Source organism: Xiphophorus maculatus, chromosome 7 (assembly GCF_002775205.1).
Source record: "Xiphophorus maculatus strain JP 163 A chromosome 7, X_maculatus-5.0-male, whole genome shotgun sequence".
NCBI lineage: Eukaryota > Metazoa > Chordata > Actinopteri > Cyprinodontiformes > Poeciliidae > Xiphophorus > Xiphophorus maculatus.
This window is the reverse complement of record NC_036449.1, coordinates 26,771,492-26,788,717: the sequence shown is the minus strand read 5'-3', so window position 1 is coordinate 26,788,717 and position 17,226 is coordinate 26,771,492. Positions and strand designations below refer to the sequence as shown.

Genomic DNA, 17,226 nt, shown 5'->3' with positions numbered 1-17,226 from the left:
ATATTGTAGAAATTGTTGGAGTCAAATGCAGTTAAAGTATGGAGTCAGGCTGATTTAATAAAACAAAACTTACTAAAACACAGACACGAATTCCCCCAAAAGCCAATTTTGAACCTGAAACAGAAAGTAGGCAAGAAATGATAGATGACAGACAAAAGATGAAGCACCTCTTGTGACTTCTTTACACTTATTTGTTGTTAAGTATAATTTGCATCATAAGTGACTGATTTACAATTATATGTTAAGCATAATTTATATGATGATGATTATTAATTAAATTTAACATGATTGTATATAATTACAAAAGCTTAAGTGAAACATATTTAAGTGCGAGTTATAATTTATTTGGATTGAGGAAATCTTTTTTTTTAGGAACTGGTTCTGTCACTGTCTTGCTTCTGTTGATTTGGTTGCTAGGTAACGAACAGCTATCTCCGTTTTCTCCTCAATAAAAAACTGAACAGAAATGTTCAGGAAAAGACATCCGAGCCTCCATCTTGATTGAAGAATCTGTTTCTTGATTGAAAGTAATTACTGACACTCAAAGAGGAATACATACTACTGAAAGTGGATCAGTGGAAGGCCTAATTATACAGAAAGAACAGTTGAGAGAGAAAATCAGAGAACAGAGACAAAATCAAAAAATTCCCAGATCATCTCCTTCTTCAATTCCAAACAATTTTTTTTGCAAAATTTTTATTGGATAGTTATAGCAGTCATGTACAAATGATGGATTTAAATATCACTTTACACAAAAAGATAAAATCTTAGCATGTCACATCAAGTTCAAAAAGAAGTTCAAAGATCAGTTATTGAGGCTTGCAGACTCTCCTCAAACATAACAAAAAAGGTTAAAGAGTGATACATAAATTGACAGCAGAAAATAGTAACTGTACAGAAAGTATTGTTTGGAGAATTTTCCAGCAGCAGATGACTGTTAATTCTGAAAGTATGCCTCTTATTTCCTTAATTTGATTAAATCCAATGACACATGCACATGTAGTATGGTGATGATATACTGTATGTGTTAATAAAGAGGCTGACCAAAAAAACCAAACTTCTTTACACCTGGTTTCCTAGATACTGAACACTGTTACCAGTACAGTACACGGTTAAAGTACAGTAAGAAACACATTTTTTTACTCTTTAAAATTCTCAAAAAAGAAATTCAACCAAGCTGGATGTTTTTTCTGAGACTCCACCAACTTTGGGTTTCTCCCCAACTCTACGGCTCCTTTCAGAATCGCTTCCTGGGGTCTAAGAGGACACAGGACTTTATACTGATGTTCGAACTGATCAGTGATGTGCTGACGTAGAATCTGGTTCTCAGCCAAACCCCCCACCAACACAATATAACCAATGTTGAGATCTTTTTTTAATATTTCTCCAAGGCTCTTGGTGATTCCCTGCAGACTCTCATCATAGAAAGATCTCAGTTTCTTTCTGGAGATTCTGATAGATCCATCATCCCAGGAAGCTCCTTCCACTGAATCAAAGAACGTTTTAGTCTCTTTATGTTCCTCAATCAACATTCCCAAGTTAAATGGACAGTTGATCTGAACATCTTCATCCAGCTGTTTAAGACACATAAAATCATACATGATTTTCTGAACCTCACTGGGGAAGCTTTGTTCGTATTCATCCCAGACTCCATTAGAGAAAATTTCTTTCAGAAACAATTTAAATTTTTTGTCCACAGTTTGTCCTCCCAGTTCGTTTTTAGGGGCCTCATACAGCTTCTTGAGGGATCCTCCTTCCATAACTTTGTGAACAGTGAAGTCAATTGTTTCATCTGTTTACAAACAGTAAGAGAATTGATTAATGGATAAACCTAAATAAAAAATGAGTTACACATTCAACAAACACTCAAAAAGTTATAATCAATACATGTCGTAGTATTTTTAGTGTCAATGCAAAGGTTTTTTAGATTTGTCTCCTATACAATTATTCAATCTTTTCTTCCTCTGTTTGAAAAATCCTCTGTTTGAGCATTCTGACTAAAACCAGAAAGATAGAGCACATCATCCCAGTTCCAAAGTCCCTACACTGGCTCCCTGTAGCTCAGAGAGTAGACTTTAAAATAGTGTTATTTAAAAATCACTGAACAGCATAGCACAATACATTAAAGATCTGCTATTGCTGGTGTTATAGTCTTGAGACCATTTTTTCATGGTCTGGGTCTCGTCTCGGACTCGACTGCATTTGGTCTCAGTTTTGTCTTGGTCTCGGGCGATGGGGACTCGGGATTTTATTTCGAGACTGGTCAAGACCACAACTATGGAAATGTCAATAAATTACCAGCATCTTGTCCAGGTAATTTGTTAACATCCTTGTTTTCACTGGATGCAAAACACACAGATTAAAATCCCTATTAATGTCCCTGCAAAGCTAGCTGTGCAGGGACAAATTACATTTGCTATGAAAAAATGTTGTCACTCACTGCACTGAATTATTGTGCGGCGGTGTTGACTGAGGTGTCGCATATATGGGACAACATTGTGTCCAAAAGTCTGCTATATAGTGATGTGACATTCACAAACGATCCGAGTCTTCTGAACTTCTCTTTACTTAAGAAGATAGAACTGGAGCCTCACTGAGAGCCGTTCTTTGTTCTTGTAATGCTCTGCGTACACTGCAGTAGCTATTATTGTTTTTATTTAATTATATACATTGATATTTATTTTAAAAGCAAATAAATAAAACCCAAGAACGTAAGAGCATCCTCATAGCTCTTTGATTGTTTTCGTCACCTGTCATGGTGGAAGGTATTACATCACTGTGCGCTGCCTGGCTTCATGCAGCAGGAGACAGAGTGAGAACATTCATGGTGCGCACGTTGTGCTTGGTTACTTCTTGCTTGTTGCCCCTTGGTTAGGGTTCATAGTTGAGTGTTGTTTACTGTTAGGGTATTACATTAATCGCTATGTTTTATAGTGCAGACAGTGGTGGTTTCTCACATGGGTGATATGGGCAAATGCTCAGGTTGTTATCTTTATAGGGATGGCAGGAGACCTCCACAGATTGTGGCACAGAGATGGAAGCAAAGCAGAATGAAGAGTTTGAATTGATAGTGATATTGGTTCAATTTATTTCACTTCTAAACATTTAATATCTAGGTGTTTTAATGAGAATGTGGATCTTTCCAAATCACATTCGGAAACAGTTTTGATTATATTTCACATTTTATTGTGTCATGTAGCGTGGTGCACCATTCTTGGTCTCGACTTGGTCTCGGACCCTAATGGTCTTGGTCTTGCCTCGGTCTTGTGTTAGACAGTTTTGACTACAACACTAGCTGTTGCTGCATCAACCTTCCAGATCTCTCAGGTCTTCTTTTTGTCTTGCTCTCAATGAAGGCAAACACTTTTTTGCTCTGCTCCCTCCCTGCCCTTGCCTGCCCTGCTTGCTCTGTTTTTGTCTTTTTCTATATTTTTGTTGCCTTTCTTTGCACATCTTCCAAATCTACAAATCATGGAGCCGGTCAACTGATCTCTCAACACTCAGGCTGTTGGTATGTACAGAGACTCAAGTTGGATGCGAGACTTGCAGCCCAGCTGATGACTCCAACACTCACTAACGGAATGGAATTGATCTTGGAGAAGTTGCTAGTTTCCGCTCAGTGGAACAACCAAACTAATTTGGATAATTATGCAACTGAGATGCATCAGAGAGCCTTTAGGGAAGAGTGAAATTTATTATCTACCCGCCCTAAGACATTTTGTATCTGAATTGGCTTTTCCCGTGTTGCCTGGGCTGCATATGTCCAATCTCCTTGAAGATATGTAAACATAATGCTCCTTCCCACCTCACACCCTCCCATTATCATCCATGTGACTGTGGAGCTGAGCTGATTTTCACTTATCCGCTCTTTGAAATGGGATCTTGTTGATTCCAACCTTCTAAAATTCAATCAGTGAAATTTATTTGTATAGTACATTTCAGTAACAAGCCAGTTCAAAGTGTTTTCATAATAAAAACACAAAAATACAAAGTCATAGAAGACACAACACAGTGTAAAGATGCCAAGTGTCATCATAACACATCAAAATGTCGGTTAGTGTTTAACTTGTCAATTGTTTGAATAATCATGAGTAACAGTTACCTCCACAGTCGACAACAACATATCCTTTTCCGTTTCTGTGATGGTTGTTCAGCAGGTCTTTGGTTTCTTCTTGTTTCATTAACATATCTACTGCCACCTGACTTTTGGGTAAGCCTGTAAAAACAAAGAATATGCATCTGAAGCTCCATTAAACAATTAGATAAGTGCTGATAGGGGTGTTAGTCAGACGTCTGTTAGTAAAATATTTTCTCCACTCTGTTGGCATTTTATGATATAGACTTCCACAGTTGCCCCACCAGTTTGCTAAGACATAATTTCTTCAAATTTTCCAGATGAGCATTACTTGAAGAGTTTGTACATTAAAAATTTCACATTTTTAGAGTGAAAATTTTCATCCTCACCAAATGTGTAAAAATAAATTTCTTAAGGAAAAAATTTGAGCTAGATAGTGAGATCTTTGGATATTTTGTAATTTCTTTTCAGGATGTTGGAAATATTAGTTTAATTATGCTAGTTTCAATTATGTTTAACTTTAGCGCATGTTAAAATATTAGACGGATCATGATTGTTTTGAGTAGGCCTCAGTTAATGTGTGTCTTTCCTGTGTCACCTACAGTGTAAAAGATTTAAGCTGCATTTAGTTACCAACTATCTTTTATTTATTTATTTATTTATAATCTAAATGTGTGAGTTTGTGAAACATAAACTTACACATTAAGTTGTGTTAACCTTTTATTAATTTAGTCAAATCTACAAGAGTTGAATAAACTTGGCTCTTTGGATTAGCACTTAAAAAACTCAAAGAAGTAAAAGACAAAAGTGGGAACTATCTCCAAGTAGTTAGAGGCGTATTTTTGTATCCTGTGTTGCACCGTGAGTGAGATGGAAGTGCGTTACATTGATCTGACTTTTGTACAGCAAATGTTTATTTTAAAGCTTGAGGATAATGTTCTGTTCACACAAAATGTTTCTGAGTAGAAATCACTGTGATGTTTAATAAAATTCCTCATCAGGTCAGAAATGAAGTTCATGCAATTTGAAACTGTTTATATTATTTATATTATTCTGAAGTAAAATAAGTAGTTGTTTTAACTTGATAATGTGAGCAAAGTAATAGATAAATGTGTGCTCTTTAACTAGGTGAGGGCAGTTGCACAATGTGAAATAATTATTTGGTTTAAATTGCAGCATTAAGTTAAAACTCATGATCCAAAATAAATTTGAAAAAAAAAATTCTGTTTGGACATCTTGTCTGTTGTTGTTAAATCAACTTCATGAACTTTAATTTCTGAGTTAAAACCAATAGAATTTTCTTGTTGACTTATTTTGCATTTTCAATTCAGCAGATGGACTTTCGTTGTTCAAGTTAAACCACTTCCAGATGTTTTACAGCATAAAATAGATAATGTTTATAAATGGCATGACTATTCTTCCACCAAACCTTGGGTAGAATTGACTTAAGATGCCTAAAACAGTTCTAAAGCAAGTCATTTACAACAAGTATTTTATTTACTGCAAAAATGTTGTTGTTGTTTTTGTTTAGCCTCTTTCATTTATGTAAACATTATGTGTATTTGAATTTAAGAGAAAAAGGGAGGTCAATTTCCTCAACCTCAAGTAATTTCAAAGTTTACATATGAATTTTATTTGAATTTGATGAATGTGAAGTTTAAGGAGTTGATTGTTAAAGCATTTTTAAAATGGATGATTTTTTTTAATTTTTTTTTTTTTACCAAAAGTTCATGGTGGTGAAATGTTTCTGTTGAGATTTTATAAAGGTAATTGAACAAATTTTGTGAATGATGCTATTAAAATAGTTACTTAAAAATGGAGGAAGAATAAAAGTATTGTTTGGTTTTGCAATTAAATTTGTTTCAGAGAGAAAGATGGATGTAGAACATTGTGTATTAAAACTTTCCAGTCCAGTATGTTACACGACATAGATTGTATAAGTAGGTTTTTTCTGTCATGGCAGCCATTTTGGAACACACAGGCAACAGTCTACCTTCACACAGGTTCATTATTTTACTGAATGTTCGGCTTAAAGGTAGTGAAGAAATTAATACAGTGTTTTCCTATTTAGGGTTATTTAAAGGAAAACAAGTGAAGCAAAGTTTCCTCTTAAAGGGTTTGAAATAAAAATATTTTTTAGTGAATGAACTAAAAGGGGTTTGAATTTAATAAAGCCACAAACTGTTTGTGTTCATATGGCACACTGATTTTTGGATATTGTTCATTTTAAAATAATTATTGTATTTTTTCTCCTTGTTGTCTTTAAGCAAAAATGCAAACTGAACATAGAATTACTTCCTTTAAATTTTAGGTAAAACATTTCTGGTTTCTATGTTAACATGAATGAATTGACTGGGAGAAAGCATGAAACAATGGTTAAACCTTCTGGTCTACAAAATTTACTCAAAGACAAATGAAAAATTTAGATTTTCACAGAACATACCCAAACAACATATAAAGCATTGCAGGCTTTGGATTTATAAAAATCAGAAAGAAGTTTTAGCTGCTACGTGCGACACAACCAGTGATTTGACAATGAAGATAAAATTATTATTTGTACTTACTCAGGTTATATTTACCTGATTAAATTCTTTTGGTCAAAAACATTTCAGAACAAATATAAAACAAACACAAATATATTGGTATTGTTTATCAATCGGATTAATTCAAACAGATCACATAAAGAATCCATTCATATGTTGAACTTGTCCTATCAAACAGACTAAAACCTGTTAAATGTTGAATGTTTGTATGCTTAATGTTATAGATCCACACAGTACCGTTACAGCTGGTATCAGGTTCTGCTGCTCCTGCAGTTTGATCCTGTGAGTCTCTGCTGTGGTTCTGTGTGATGAAACCATCAGATGGAAGCTTCAAACACCAAGTCAAAGCTGCTTCTGACTCCAAAACAACCATCAGTTTGCCTTTTGTTCCTTTTGTTACAAGACCAGCCTGAAAAAGAAATTAAAAGTGTCATCGTTCCCAGCTTTTCAGACCTAAACTGCTCTCTGAAAGTATATTACCTGGGTTGCAGAATCTGTCATAAACCGTTTAGCTGGATGACCCCAGAAGGCAGGAACAGTTAGCACCCAGGTGAAGTCAGAGGCTGTAAACTCGCCCTCCTTGGCCTGGGCTTTGATGGTTTCCAGAGCGTCATCCTTTAGATATCCAAGAACTTCTGTGAAGACCTTCAAGGCCTTAAGAGACTTATTATTGGCTGCTTTAATTTTCTGATTCCTGAGGTCCTGGGAATATATTTTAGTAGTAAATTAGATTGTATTCACACATAGATTACGTTGTCAGATTTATAGAAGCCTGCACTAGCAGCCCTATATAGAATTACACACCTATTAAGATCTTCTGATTGGTAAAATTATCAGGTAGCATGGGAAACATTTTAATGGTTATGCTGTTGATACTCAGCTATGCCCATCCATAAATTAAAATGTAATAAAGTGGCACATTATTCAAAAAACAATCACCAACCAGTGTTTGTGTTAATCCTAATAAGTATACTTCTAATAGACTCATGTTGTAGATCCTACATATATAAATATGGCTCCATAACATCATGGAATAACATCGGGTTTGATGCATCTTGGTCTAAATAACAATGACTGAAGGCAGGTTTCACAGGATTTAGGTGAGTTTTGGAGTTGCATAGTTTTTTATCATCTAAAAAAAGTTTGCATGGCTGCCGCACATTTTCACGGCAGGTAAGCGGTTTGCATAGATTTACTCAACGTTCATTTTTATACCTGCCAACTTGTCCGTATAATATGACACTGCACATTTTTTGTGTGTACGCATCTATTTATACATTAGGCCCCTGGTCTTTTTTCAACTTACATCACAATCAAGAGCCGTCTTGAAATGTTCAAAGAAATGATGTTTCTCAGCTTCTTCTCTTGTCATATTGGTGTATGCTGTTTTGGCTTTATAACCAAAATGTACGAAACCTCCATGTTCATCAAGTAGGATGCACGAAGAAGTCTTTGGGGTGTCTAGTCCAAGTTCCTTACCCCATCTCTTTATCTGGGTCTCACTTCCTTCCTCTCTGGGTTTAACATTGAAGGCATAGCTGCTGTATCCTGAACCAATGTCTATGGCTATTATGAAAGAGTCAGCTCCAGCTGGTTGAGAATGAGAAGAAAGTTAGAATCTGAAAAAAACAGTGACTGTTGATCTGACTGAACCGTTTTGATCACAATTAATTATGGCTTAATCAAACTTAAGACAATACATGGTAGTATACATAACCTGCTTGCATAAAACCAGACAATGGAGATCACACATTGAAATTTGAACAAATTACACAAGTTGAACTGGGAAAGAATTACATATATATCCTATTTTTTCTTTGTTGTCACAGTTAAATGTTTCAATTTATTAAACAAATTTTAATATCAGAAAAAGTTAAACTAACAATCAAATTGATAGTGGAGAAATTTGTATTTTCAAACAATAACTTTATTGTGGGTCCAACTTTAAAGATTTGTCTCATCACATAAGGCAGTCAAAAGATAAGTGAAAATATGCTCACAAAAAAAGTTGTTGTAAAACGGGAATAATAATATATTGCATACAATTTTTCTGTCTTTCATATCAGGAAAAAACAGGTTAAATGAGGGTCATTTGAATCCAAATCTTCCAGGGATAGTAAATATTCTGGGATAAACTATAGATGCCAATTACATTGTTTCTCCTTTTGTTCTTAATTTTTTTTTTGATTGGTAGATAATCTATTGATTTTTAAAATCTCTTCTCCTAAGTTCTGTTTGGGCAATTTTCCTATTATTGCAGAATAGCTTTTTTAAATTAATGAAATAAGTGTGACAAAAAAGCTAAAACAGGAGGTGGACTAAAATTATAAATTGCTTTTCTTGTTATATTGACCACTCAAAGTGGCGTAACGATGTGCTCACCCATTCACACTGACATTTAAATATGATACACAGATTATTAACTAATTAGGAAGTGCCTTGGTCACGGACACATTATTACTTAGTAGGTGAAAGCTGAAATTCAACCTACAGTAATAAGTAAATTGTGAAACCTACATGTGCAGCTCTTACCTTTGACATAGAGCAGCACTTGTTTCTTGATCAAGATCTTCCCCCATCTGTTGGAGATGGTGCAGGTGTAGGTGTCTGTATCTCTGTCTGTCGGGTTCTTCAGGATCAAACTAAAATCTCCAAATTTTAAATTTCCCTTCATCTCAGTTCGGTCTTTGTACTGCTTGTGCTGTTCTTCAAGCTTTTTACCACAGCCCTCATGCAGGTGGACTAATCGGCTGGTGTTATTTTTCCATGTTACTGTTACATCTTTGGGCAGACGAACTATGGTTTTACAGGGCAGCGTAACAGACTTCATTCCTGAATCCACCTCCACCTTGTAGACTGAAAAAACACAAACCAAAGAGTCGGCTGCTTTGACAACATAGTTGCATCAGATACATTTTCTATAATATTTGTGTGGTTATAATTTAGTCCATGAGCACCTTTGTATTTAGGACAATACACAGCAATACACAACTGTGATAAAATACCCAATTTAAATACCTCAAAACACCAATTGTTTGGTTCTCTCTGGCATCTTGCCTAGAGTGTGAGAGGTGACTTGCTGGTTTTTTCACTATCAAACATGCGTCTCTTATTCTATATCTTAACAAATCATTTCTGATACTAAAAGAAATTTCTAAAACAAATAAAACACTCACAAAACCTTAACAGGAACCTGTTAGCATTATAAAATAAATCTTACCTGACTTGAAATATTGGCGGAAGGGAAAGAAAAGGCCTCCAAAAACAAGAAGAACGACAAAAAGAACCAGGAAAGCTTTGGCCCATGGTGGAAATTTTTCTGTTGACAAACAAAAAACTTGTAAGATCTCTGTAATGATTGCACATTAATAAGCTATTTGTAGATTAACTTATTTGCTAAAGTTTCTGTGGAAGGTAACCCCAAATTACTGGTCTGCCATCTGGTGTACTTGCTTCGTCCAGCAGCCTGCTTACTGGTAAGCCTACCTTTACATACACACTAGTGTTGTGTCGTTCATGAGCAATTTGTTCGAATGAATAAATCATTTGAGTGAATGAACTGAAGCAAATAACTTCAACAATTGATTTGTTCACGGGTGGAACGTCCGCCTTTTGTGACTCTCAGAAAATATAACAAATATATGTAATTCAATGCAAAGTCCCAGAGTAAGATAGAAAGACATTTTTATCTACCTCTGGGAAGGGGGTAAGAGGGATAGTGTGAGGGGTGGAGGTAAGGGTGCATTCAAGGACCGGGAGGCGGTTAATTTCATATATACCGTATATGCAAGTAAAAAAGCAAAAAATGTCTCTTAGCACATTCAAATAAGGACAACTCCTTTCTAATCAAATGACAACACTTAATGATGTAATAGAACTATGTAACTGTCCTGGGTGATCAATATAACAATAATCCCAATCATGGTGTAGCAGCAAATTAACCACTAAACTAAAAAATCAATATGTTCTAACACTAATCAAAGTGAAATGCTATAATGGGTTCTTACGGGAGTTCTACAAATTCCTTCCGCATCTATTCAAGCAGGACACAACAACAGAGTTATTGTAGCTTTAACTGCTTCTACGAGCTTTTGCATAATAGAAAAGACTTGTTCTTGATCTTTGTTTAATAAGAATACAGTAAGGAATAAGTTTGTCTTCACGATAATACATGTTGAAAAGACTGGATAAAAACTGGAAAAAAACACTGACTCCATTGTAAGTTCATAAAAATATTCTTTCTAGCAACCTACCTCATCATCATCATCATCATCATCATCATCATCATCATCATCATCAAAATTTATTAATAAAGTGGTTTAAAAACCAGAGTGCTGTACAGGTACTGTAGCTCTTCAGTCATTCAAAACTGTAGATTCCATCTGAAATGTTTCCCAGCTTGCAAAGATAAGCTTCATGTACAGTACATCTGCACCACTGACCTTTGACAAGATGAAGAATCACTTTCTGTCTGATGACGTCACTTTTCTTGTAGAAGGTGCAGATGTAGACTCCACTATCTCTCTCTGTGGGGTATTTGAGGGTCAGACTGAGGTCTCCACTTTTTACTTGCTCTTTATTCATTATTGTACGTTCACAGTAAAACTTGTCTTGTTCTTTAGCTTTGTTGCTGCCATTCTGATACACATAGGCAATCATGAATTCTGGTTTAGTACGGGTCCACTCCACAGTGTCATCCTCCTCCACATGAGCTGTTGTTTTACAGGGCAGAACTCCAGACTCTTCTCCCTCCTGCACCTTTACTTCTACCTGTTGAACTGAGAAAACAAAATGCTAATTTAAATTTTACATGACTATAATTCATACTGCTAGTTGCAATGGGTATGACAAGTATTACTAATACTTAAATTCTTCTTTAAAGTGAGCTTTACAAAACACTGTCAGGGTATCTGGTCATTTGAAAGCTTGGATTTTTTGAGTGCAACAGGAATATAAAGGAAAATGAAGTTGACCATTTCTTGACTTTTACCAAAGAATGACCTTCAGGTATGGACATTTACAGGCCTCTTCACAATCTCTTTATTGGCACCCCAACATAAAAGTACATAGATATGTCTATAAAATCTCTATCTAGACATTATTGCTAAAGATATAGCTCTACAAAACATAAAAGTAACAGGTAAATAGGAGTCCATTTTCACTGCAAACCTAAAGATTCCTTAGATATTTTAGAATGAAACTGACTCAATTTTTATTGCCCACTTCTCTCACTTTTTAAAGTAGAGCCATGGTTTATTCATAAAAGAAAAGGGCAGTTTATTCTGAGGAGCAAATTTTTGTCCATTATATTCTTCCAATGTTCAGACTTTAGTAGTTCATGTTTTAGTTAACTTCTCATGGTGCTTTTCAAATCAGTTCAGTTTATTTAAAAACCCAATCCTAAGGTGTTCCCAGGCCAGCCGAGAGACGTAGTCCCTCCGGTCCTGGGTCTTCCCTGGGGCCTCTTCCCGATGGGATGCGCCTTGAACACCTCACCAGGGAGGCGTCCTAACCAGATGCCCGAGCCACCTCAACTCACTCCTCTTGACATGAAGGAGCAGCTGCTCTACTTTGTGTCCGTCCCCGATGACTGAGCTTCTCACTCGGTTGTTTACAGTGCAGGCAATTTCCGGTAAGCTTCAGTGCGTCGAACTGGCGCATTACATATGTCATGGCCAAGAGGGTAGGTAAAATTTAAAACTGACTGAGCCCAAACCTCCATTCGGCCCCTTCAGACATTCATTTTCTTATTTGTCTACAGCCCATCTAATTTGCTGAGAGAACACAACTCACATAAGGAGGTCTTAGTCCTCGATGTGGCCGTCACAGGTTCAATTCCTGGCCTGAATACCTTTGCTGCACGTGTTCCCACTCTTTAATTATCCATGTTTCTGTCTAACTAGTCTCAAATAAAGGCTGCCTGAGAACCCCTTTCACGCCCCCCACCTATTTTTTTTTATAAAAACATTTTATTAGTTTGCTTCTTTATTTGAAGTAAACTAAGTTATTTTCATAAGACTGACTTAAATTTGTCAAGTTAAACCAAATTAATGAATTAAGTTGGATAAACTTAATTGAATTACTTGTTACCAGTTGAAACAATTCAATTAAGTTGGTTTAACTATTTACTTTTTTTCAGTGCAGGAGGAATTTTTTTTATAAAAAGTATTTTTAACCTAGAATTTAATACATTTTCTAATTCCGGAATCCTGTCTCAAATGTCAGAACTGTCATGGTTCTGTTTTTTCCAGTGATCCACCAAGTGTTCCAGCTCTTTCCGAACCTTCCAGTGTTCCCAAGTCTTCCAGTGGCTTCCTGCATCAATGCTTCCGGCCTCCTGCATAGGTTCTCCATTGGTGCCCCCGGCCATTTGGCCGACTGCCACATTCTCTTTGTGGTTTCCACCGGCTGCACATCAGGCCACCAGACTGACCTTGAACGTTTTTGTTATTGTTTCTCTGGTAATTGGTTCCAACTGTTTGTCATTTCCTTGATTGCCCCGGTGTGTATATAGTCTCCCATGTGTCATTGTTTTTCCCTGGATCTTACGTTGTCTCCCTGTCTCTACTCCTTCTTCCTCTTCCTCTTGTGACTTTGAATCCTGTAGCATTTAGAGCAGGGGTGGGCAATCCTGGTCCTCGAGGGCCGGTGTCCTGCAACTCTTAGATGTCTCCCTGATCCAACACACTTGAATCCAATAGTTGAATCACCTCCTAAGTGCAGTCAAGTTCTCCAGAGTCCTGCTAATGACCTCATTATTTGACTCAGGTGTGTTGAAGTAGAGATACATCTAAAAGTTGCACCCCTGATTTAGAGTTTAATGAAACCATTGTTGCAACTACCTTGATCCATTACTCACCTTCACAAATCATGATAAAAACTATTTGTATATCTGTGCTTTATAGCAATGGGTCAGTCACAAATGTTTCGACTCATAGAGCCAACTCCTCACTGAGAGCCATACTTCATTACAGTACAAGGGAAGATCTACAAACACAGCAGCGCAGTGACCACACCATATGAGAGGCATGGGCAGAGAAAGAAACAGAGAGCCATGGATCCACTTTTTTTCTCTTTGGCTACTCAGCTCTCACTCTTTTAGTTGGGCTGCTATTCCCTTGGTGAAATTTCCAGTGTAGTATTGCTGAGCCATTTATTTTTGAGGTGGACGCACTTATAAGTTGCATAATTTTCATGAGCCCCATTCAGTGCTGCCACTAACATTATCTCAATGGCCAGTAAACATAACACATCAACAGGTATTGCATTTAAATTAGGCACCGACCTTCAACCTGCAGTTGAACATCTGTTAGTGTGATATCTTCTCTGTCGTCCCTGAGGCTGCAGGTGTAGGTACCACTGTCAGAGAAGTGAGGTTTTCTCAGAGTGAGGCTGAAGTCAAGAGAATCTAAAGCATTAGATTTCATTGACGTTCGCCCACTGAAACGTTGATTTTGTCCACGAAGATCATCATCTTCTCGGCGCACATGGATAGTTTGTGGTTTGAGATCATAGCGTCTCCAGATCACTGTGGGGTTTCGCTCTGGTAAAATACCTGAGTAGTGGCATGGCAGCACAACTGATTCTGCTCCCTCCAAAACATTTTCTCCCATTGCAAAAGAATACAGGGAGGCTTAAAGAGAAGAAAACGCAGACAGTTAACAAGTCTATGAAAGCATTAGTTACACAGTCAAGTTAGTCTTTAGCTCAGTATTAAACTGAGAAATGTAATTATTTTTTACTTATATTTGTGCTACTGTGCATGGATGAGATGGGATGGCATGTTGTGGGATGTAGAGAGAAACATAAAATATATTTATTGGGTTTCATGCTCTCCAAATATCATTTAAGTAAAAGTTTTAGTTATAGCCTCAGATAGTGCAGCATAAAGTGTTGATATACAGGAATGGTTTGGTTAGAAAAGTGGTGTAGTGGATGTTTTATAGCTGAAGCTGTTTTATAGCTCTGCCAATCCACCTAATTGCTAATGTTTGTGACATTCTTTTAGCAAGGTCTATCAACAGTAAACATGTACCAGTTTCCCTGCTCTACATTACAAAATAACCTATATTTAATATTGTTTAATTGTACAAGAATCTTATTATATTGCAATATATTGCCAAAACTTAAAACTTAGTTTAGCAAGCGTAATAAAGCAAAAAATAAACAAAGCCAAATTATCTGACATTTGGTTACGTCAGTATATAAATCACCAGTTATGTATTTTCTGGGCACCTTCAGCCCTTCATACCAGTATTAGTCAGTAACTAATTCTCCATGGGCACGGGTATTTAAAATGTTTTGTGAACCCAAGTTGTTCAAACAAGAGGTCAGCATACTTAACAACTGTGGCATTACAAGCTCTTCAAAAGTAGAATATGATTGGGCAGAAACTGTGGCTTTCAGCATGAGGTGGGGTATCAGTTACATCAAATTTAACCGGTACTCCTCATAGCTCCGTGTTATGTTATAATATGGTAATTTCTGGAACACTGAGATTGAAACCTTAAAGTTTATATTTTACTATATTAAAATATAGTAAAATGTTAGAAATATTTTACTATATTATAGATATAGTAAAATATTTCTAATATAGTAAAATATTAATTGAATCTCTTTGATTGTGCTTAATATTCCAAGCATCAGAAATGTTCTAACTCTCCCTCAACTAATTTATCTTCTTTCATCTTTAGCTGAAAATTTTGAGAAATTTAATAAATGATTTTATAATTCATTGATCATTGTTTGATTGATCATTGCTTTTTACACTGGATCTGCTGAGTCTATTACCCAATGGCACAAAACCTGTTGTAGGCCATCATGGAGTAATAACACTTACTGAACACTTATTACCATCATGGAGTAATAATGCTTATTGCTTGATTTAATTATTTTTAAATACCTTTTACTTAATTAGTTAATGCATTTTCTCAAAAATGTATTTTAAATTAAATTATTACTATCTAAAGTCATCATGATGCAACACTGTCTTTTTTAGTCATGCATTTAATACATTTATATGTTATTATTATTAAACTTCTAAAGGTATAAAATAGTTTCCAGTATCAGTCAGCCATGCTGGTTGATACTGTTGTTTTATTAAGAAATGACATAGCCGAACAACCAAGTTTAACAGTTTCATGCCTTGTTAGCGCCAAGCTTAAGAATACAATGTGATAATTTTTTAATGTTCTTGTACGTCAGTGAATTGCCAGGTACAAAATGACCAATCTGTTAAAGGGTATTAAATAGAAAAGGTAAAAAATTATCCAAACCCGTTGACCTTTAAGAGATTAATTTCTTACCTTGTAGGAAAATCACAAAGATCATTATATTCTTGAAAATCCAACCACTGCGTTTTTCTCTGGTTATGAAGAACATAACTTTTTCCAAGTACCAACCTCACAGAGGTGTTTAATTTTTGTTGCTGTGACTGTTGTGAAGGGAGCGGCTGTTAGAATGTGCATAAACCAGCTTGGCAGCTTTCATGCTGACAGTTTAGATTTCCTTCACTTTGCTGCTTCTCTGCCAGTTAAGCTCCTATAGATATTCATATGGAGGTTTCTACTGTACACCTATGTAATGCAGTGTAAAAAAAAATTATATCAAAAATGTTTTTTTAGATTTATATGGATGGTTATTACATCCATTTAGAAAGTGGCTTGTGAGGAATTTAAAGGTTCAGTCTTTTTTTATCATATACTTAGTCTTTGCTGAAAGGTTTTTCACAGAAAAAACTGCTGTCCAGTGACTGGCTCTTCTAGCATCCCAGTGTGTGTATGCTTTTTAAATTCCCTTTCTGTCCTTCATGCTCCTTGTAATTGAGTTTACTAACAATTTATAGCTCCAACTCATGTCATTTAAAGGCACGTAATTTAATCTCTGTTGGATGTTTTCTCCTATTAAAAACAACGTTTCTCTCTGCTCTCACATGTTGCTCAGTACTATTATTTGAAAACATTGAGCTTACTCTTCATCAGTTTAGGGAAAACTATGCAATATGTAGAAATATTCTGCCTAAATTTATTTTTTAATAAATAAACTTAGAGCAGTTACAGTCAATGACTAACGGCAAGAGAAACCAATCAAAACATCAGATCACAATACAGGCGGGTCAGAAGAGTCATTGAAGGCACTAAAAGCTGATTTGATGACATGATTGAAGATTAATTCATAGAATAAATTATGTGAATTCAGCATATGAAGAATTTACAAGAATATTTAAATTACTATAGAATAAGAACTGCACAGTTAAGGAAAATAAGATAAAAAGTGTGTGTATGCGCAGTGGATTACAAAAGGAATACAAATTGCATATAGAAAGAAAAACAAAGTTTTTAGGGAATTTATATAAAACGTAGAACTTCTGAATCATAAAACAAATATCAGAAATATAAAAATGAGTTAAGTAATATTATAAAGGCATGTAAAAAGGAATATTATAATAAATTATTGGATAGTAGTAAAAATAATATTAAGGCAACATGATAACATTTTAAATAATGTTATAAGGAAAACTTCTAATATAATATATAAAGAGTGTTGTAAATAAATCCAGTGGTTATTTTGTGAATATAGGAAATACCTGCAATAAAAACAGCAACTCAT

At 35.5% G+C, this 17,226-nt stretch overlaps 1 protein-coding gene across 1 annotated transcript; it reads right to left on the bottom strand.

Moving 5' to 3' along the window:
- Nucleotides 1–673: 673 nt before the first annotated feature.
- Nucleotides 674–16,152, bottom strand: LOC111609389 (heat shock 70 kDa protein 12A-like). Its single transcript, XM_023337648.1, has 10 exons — nt 15,924–16,152; nt 13,904–14,251; nt 11,061–11,396; nt 9,839–9,937; nt 9,151–9,474; nt 7,925–8,208; nt 7,099–7,320; nt 6,856–7,027; nt 4,103–4,216; nt 674–1,792 (listed from the first exon to the last, which is right to left on the bottom strand). Exons 1-10 carry the CDS (start codon nt 15,997–15,999, stop codon nt 1,140–1,142), a joined length of 2,628 nt encoding a protein of 875 aa, XP_023193416.1. The 5' UTR covers nt 16,000–16,152; the 3' UTR covers nt 674–1,139.
- Between the last annotated feature and the right edge of the window lie 1,074 nt (nt 16,153–17,226).

What these genes read in the sequence shown, in the direction of transcription:
- LOC111609389 (XM_023337648.1), bottom strand. Translation starts at nt 15,999, where the DNA reads ATGTTCTTCATAACCAGAGAAAAACGCAGTGGTTGGATTTTCAAGAAT. An exon ending in CCGCCAATATTTCAAGTCAG is followed by an intron (nt 9,475 to 9,838) that starts GTAAGATTTATT and finishes GTGTTTTTTCAG; the next exon opens with TCTACAAGGTGGAGGTGGAT. An exon ending in AGACGGCTCTTGATTGTGAT is followed by an intron (nt 7,321 to 7,924) that starts GTAAGTTGAAAA and finishes ATATATTCCCAG; the next exon opens with GACCTCAGGAATCAGAAAAT.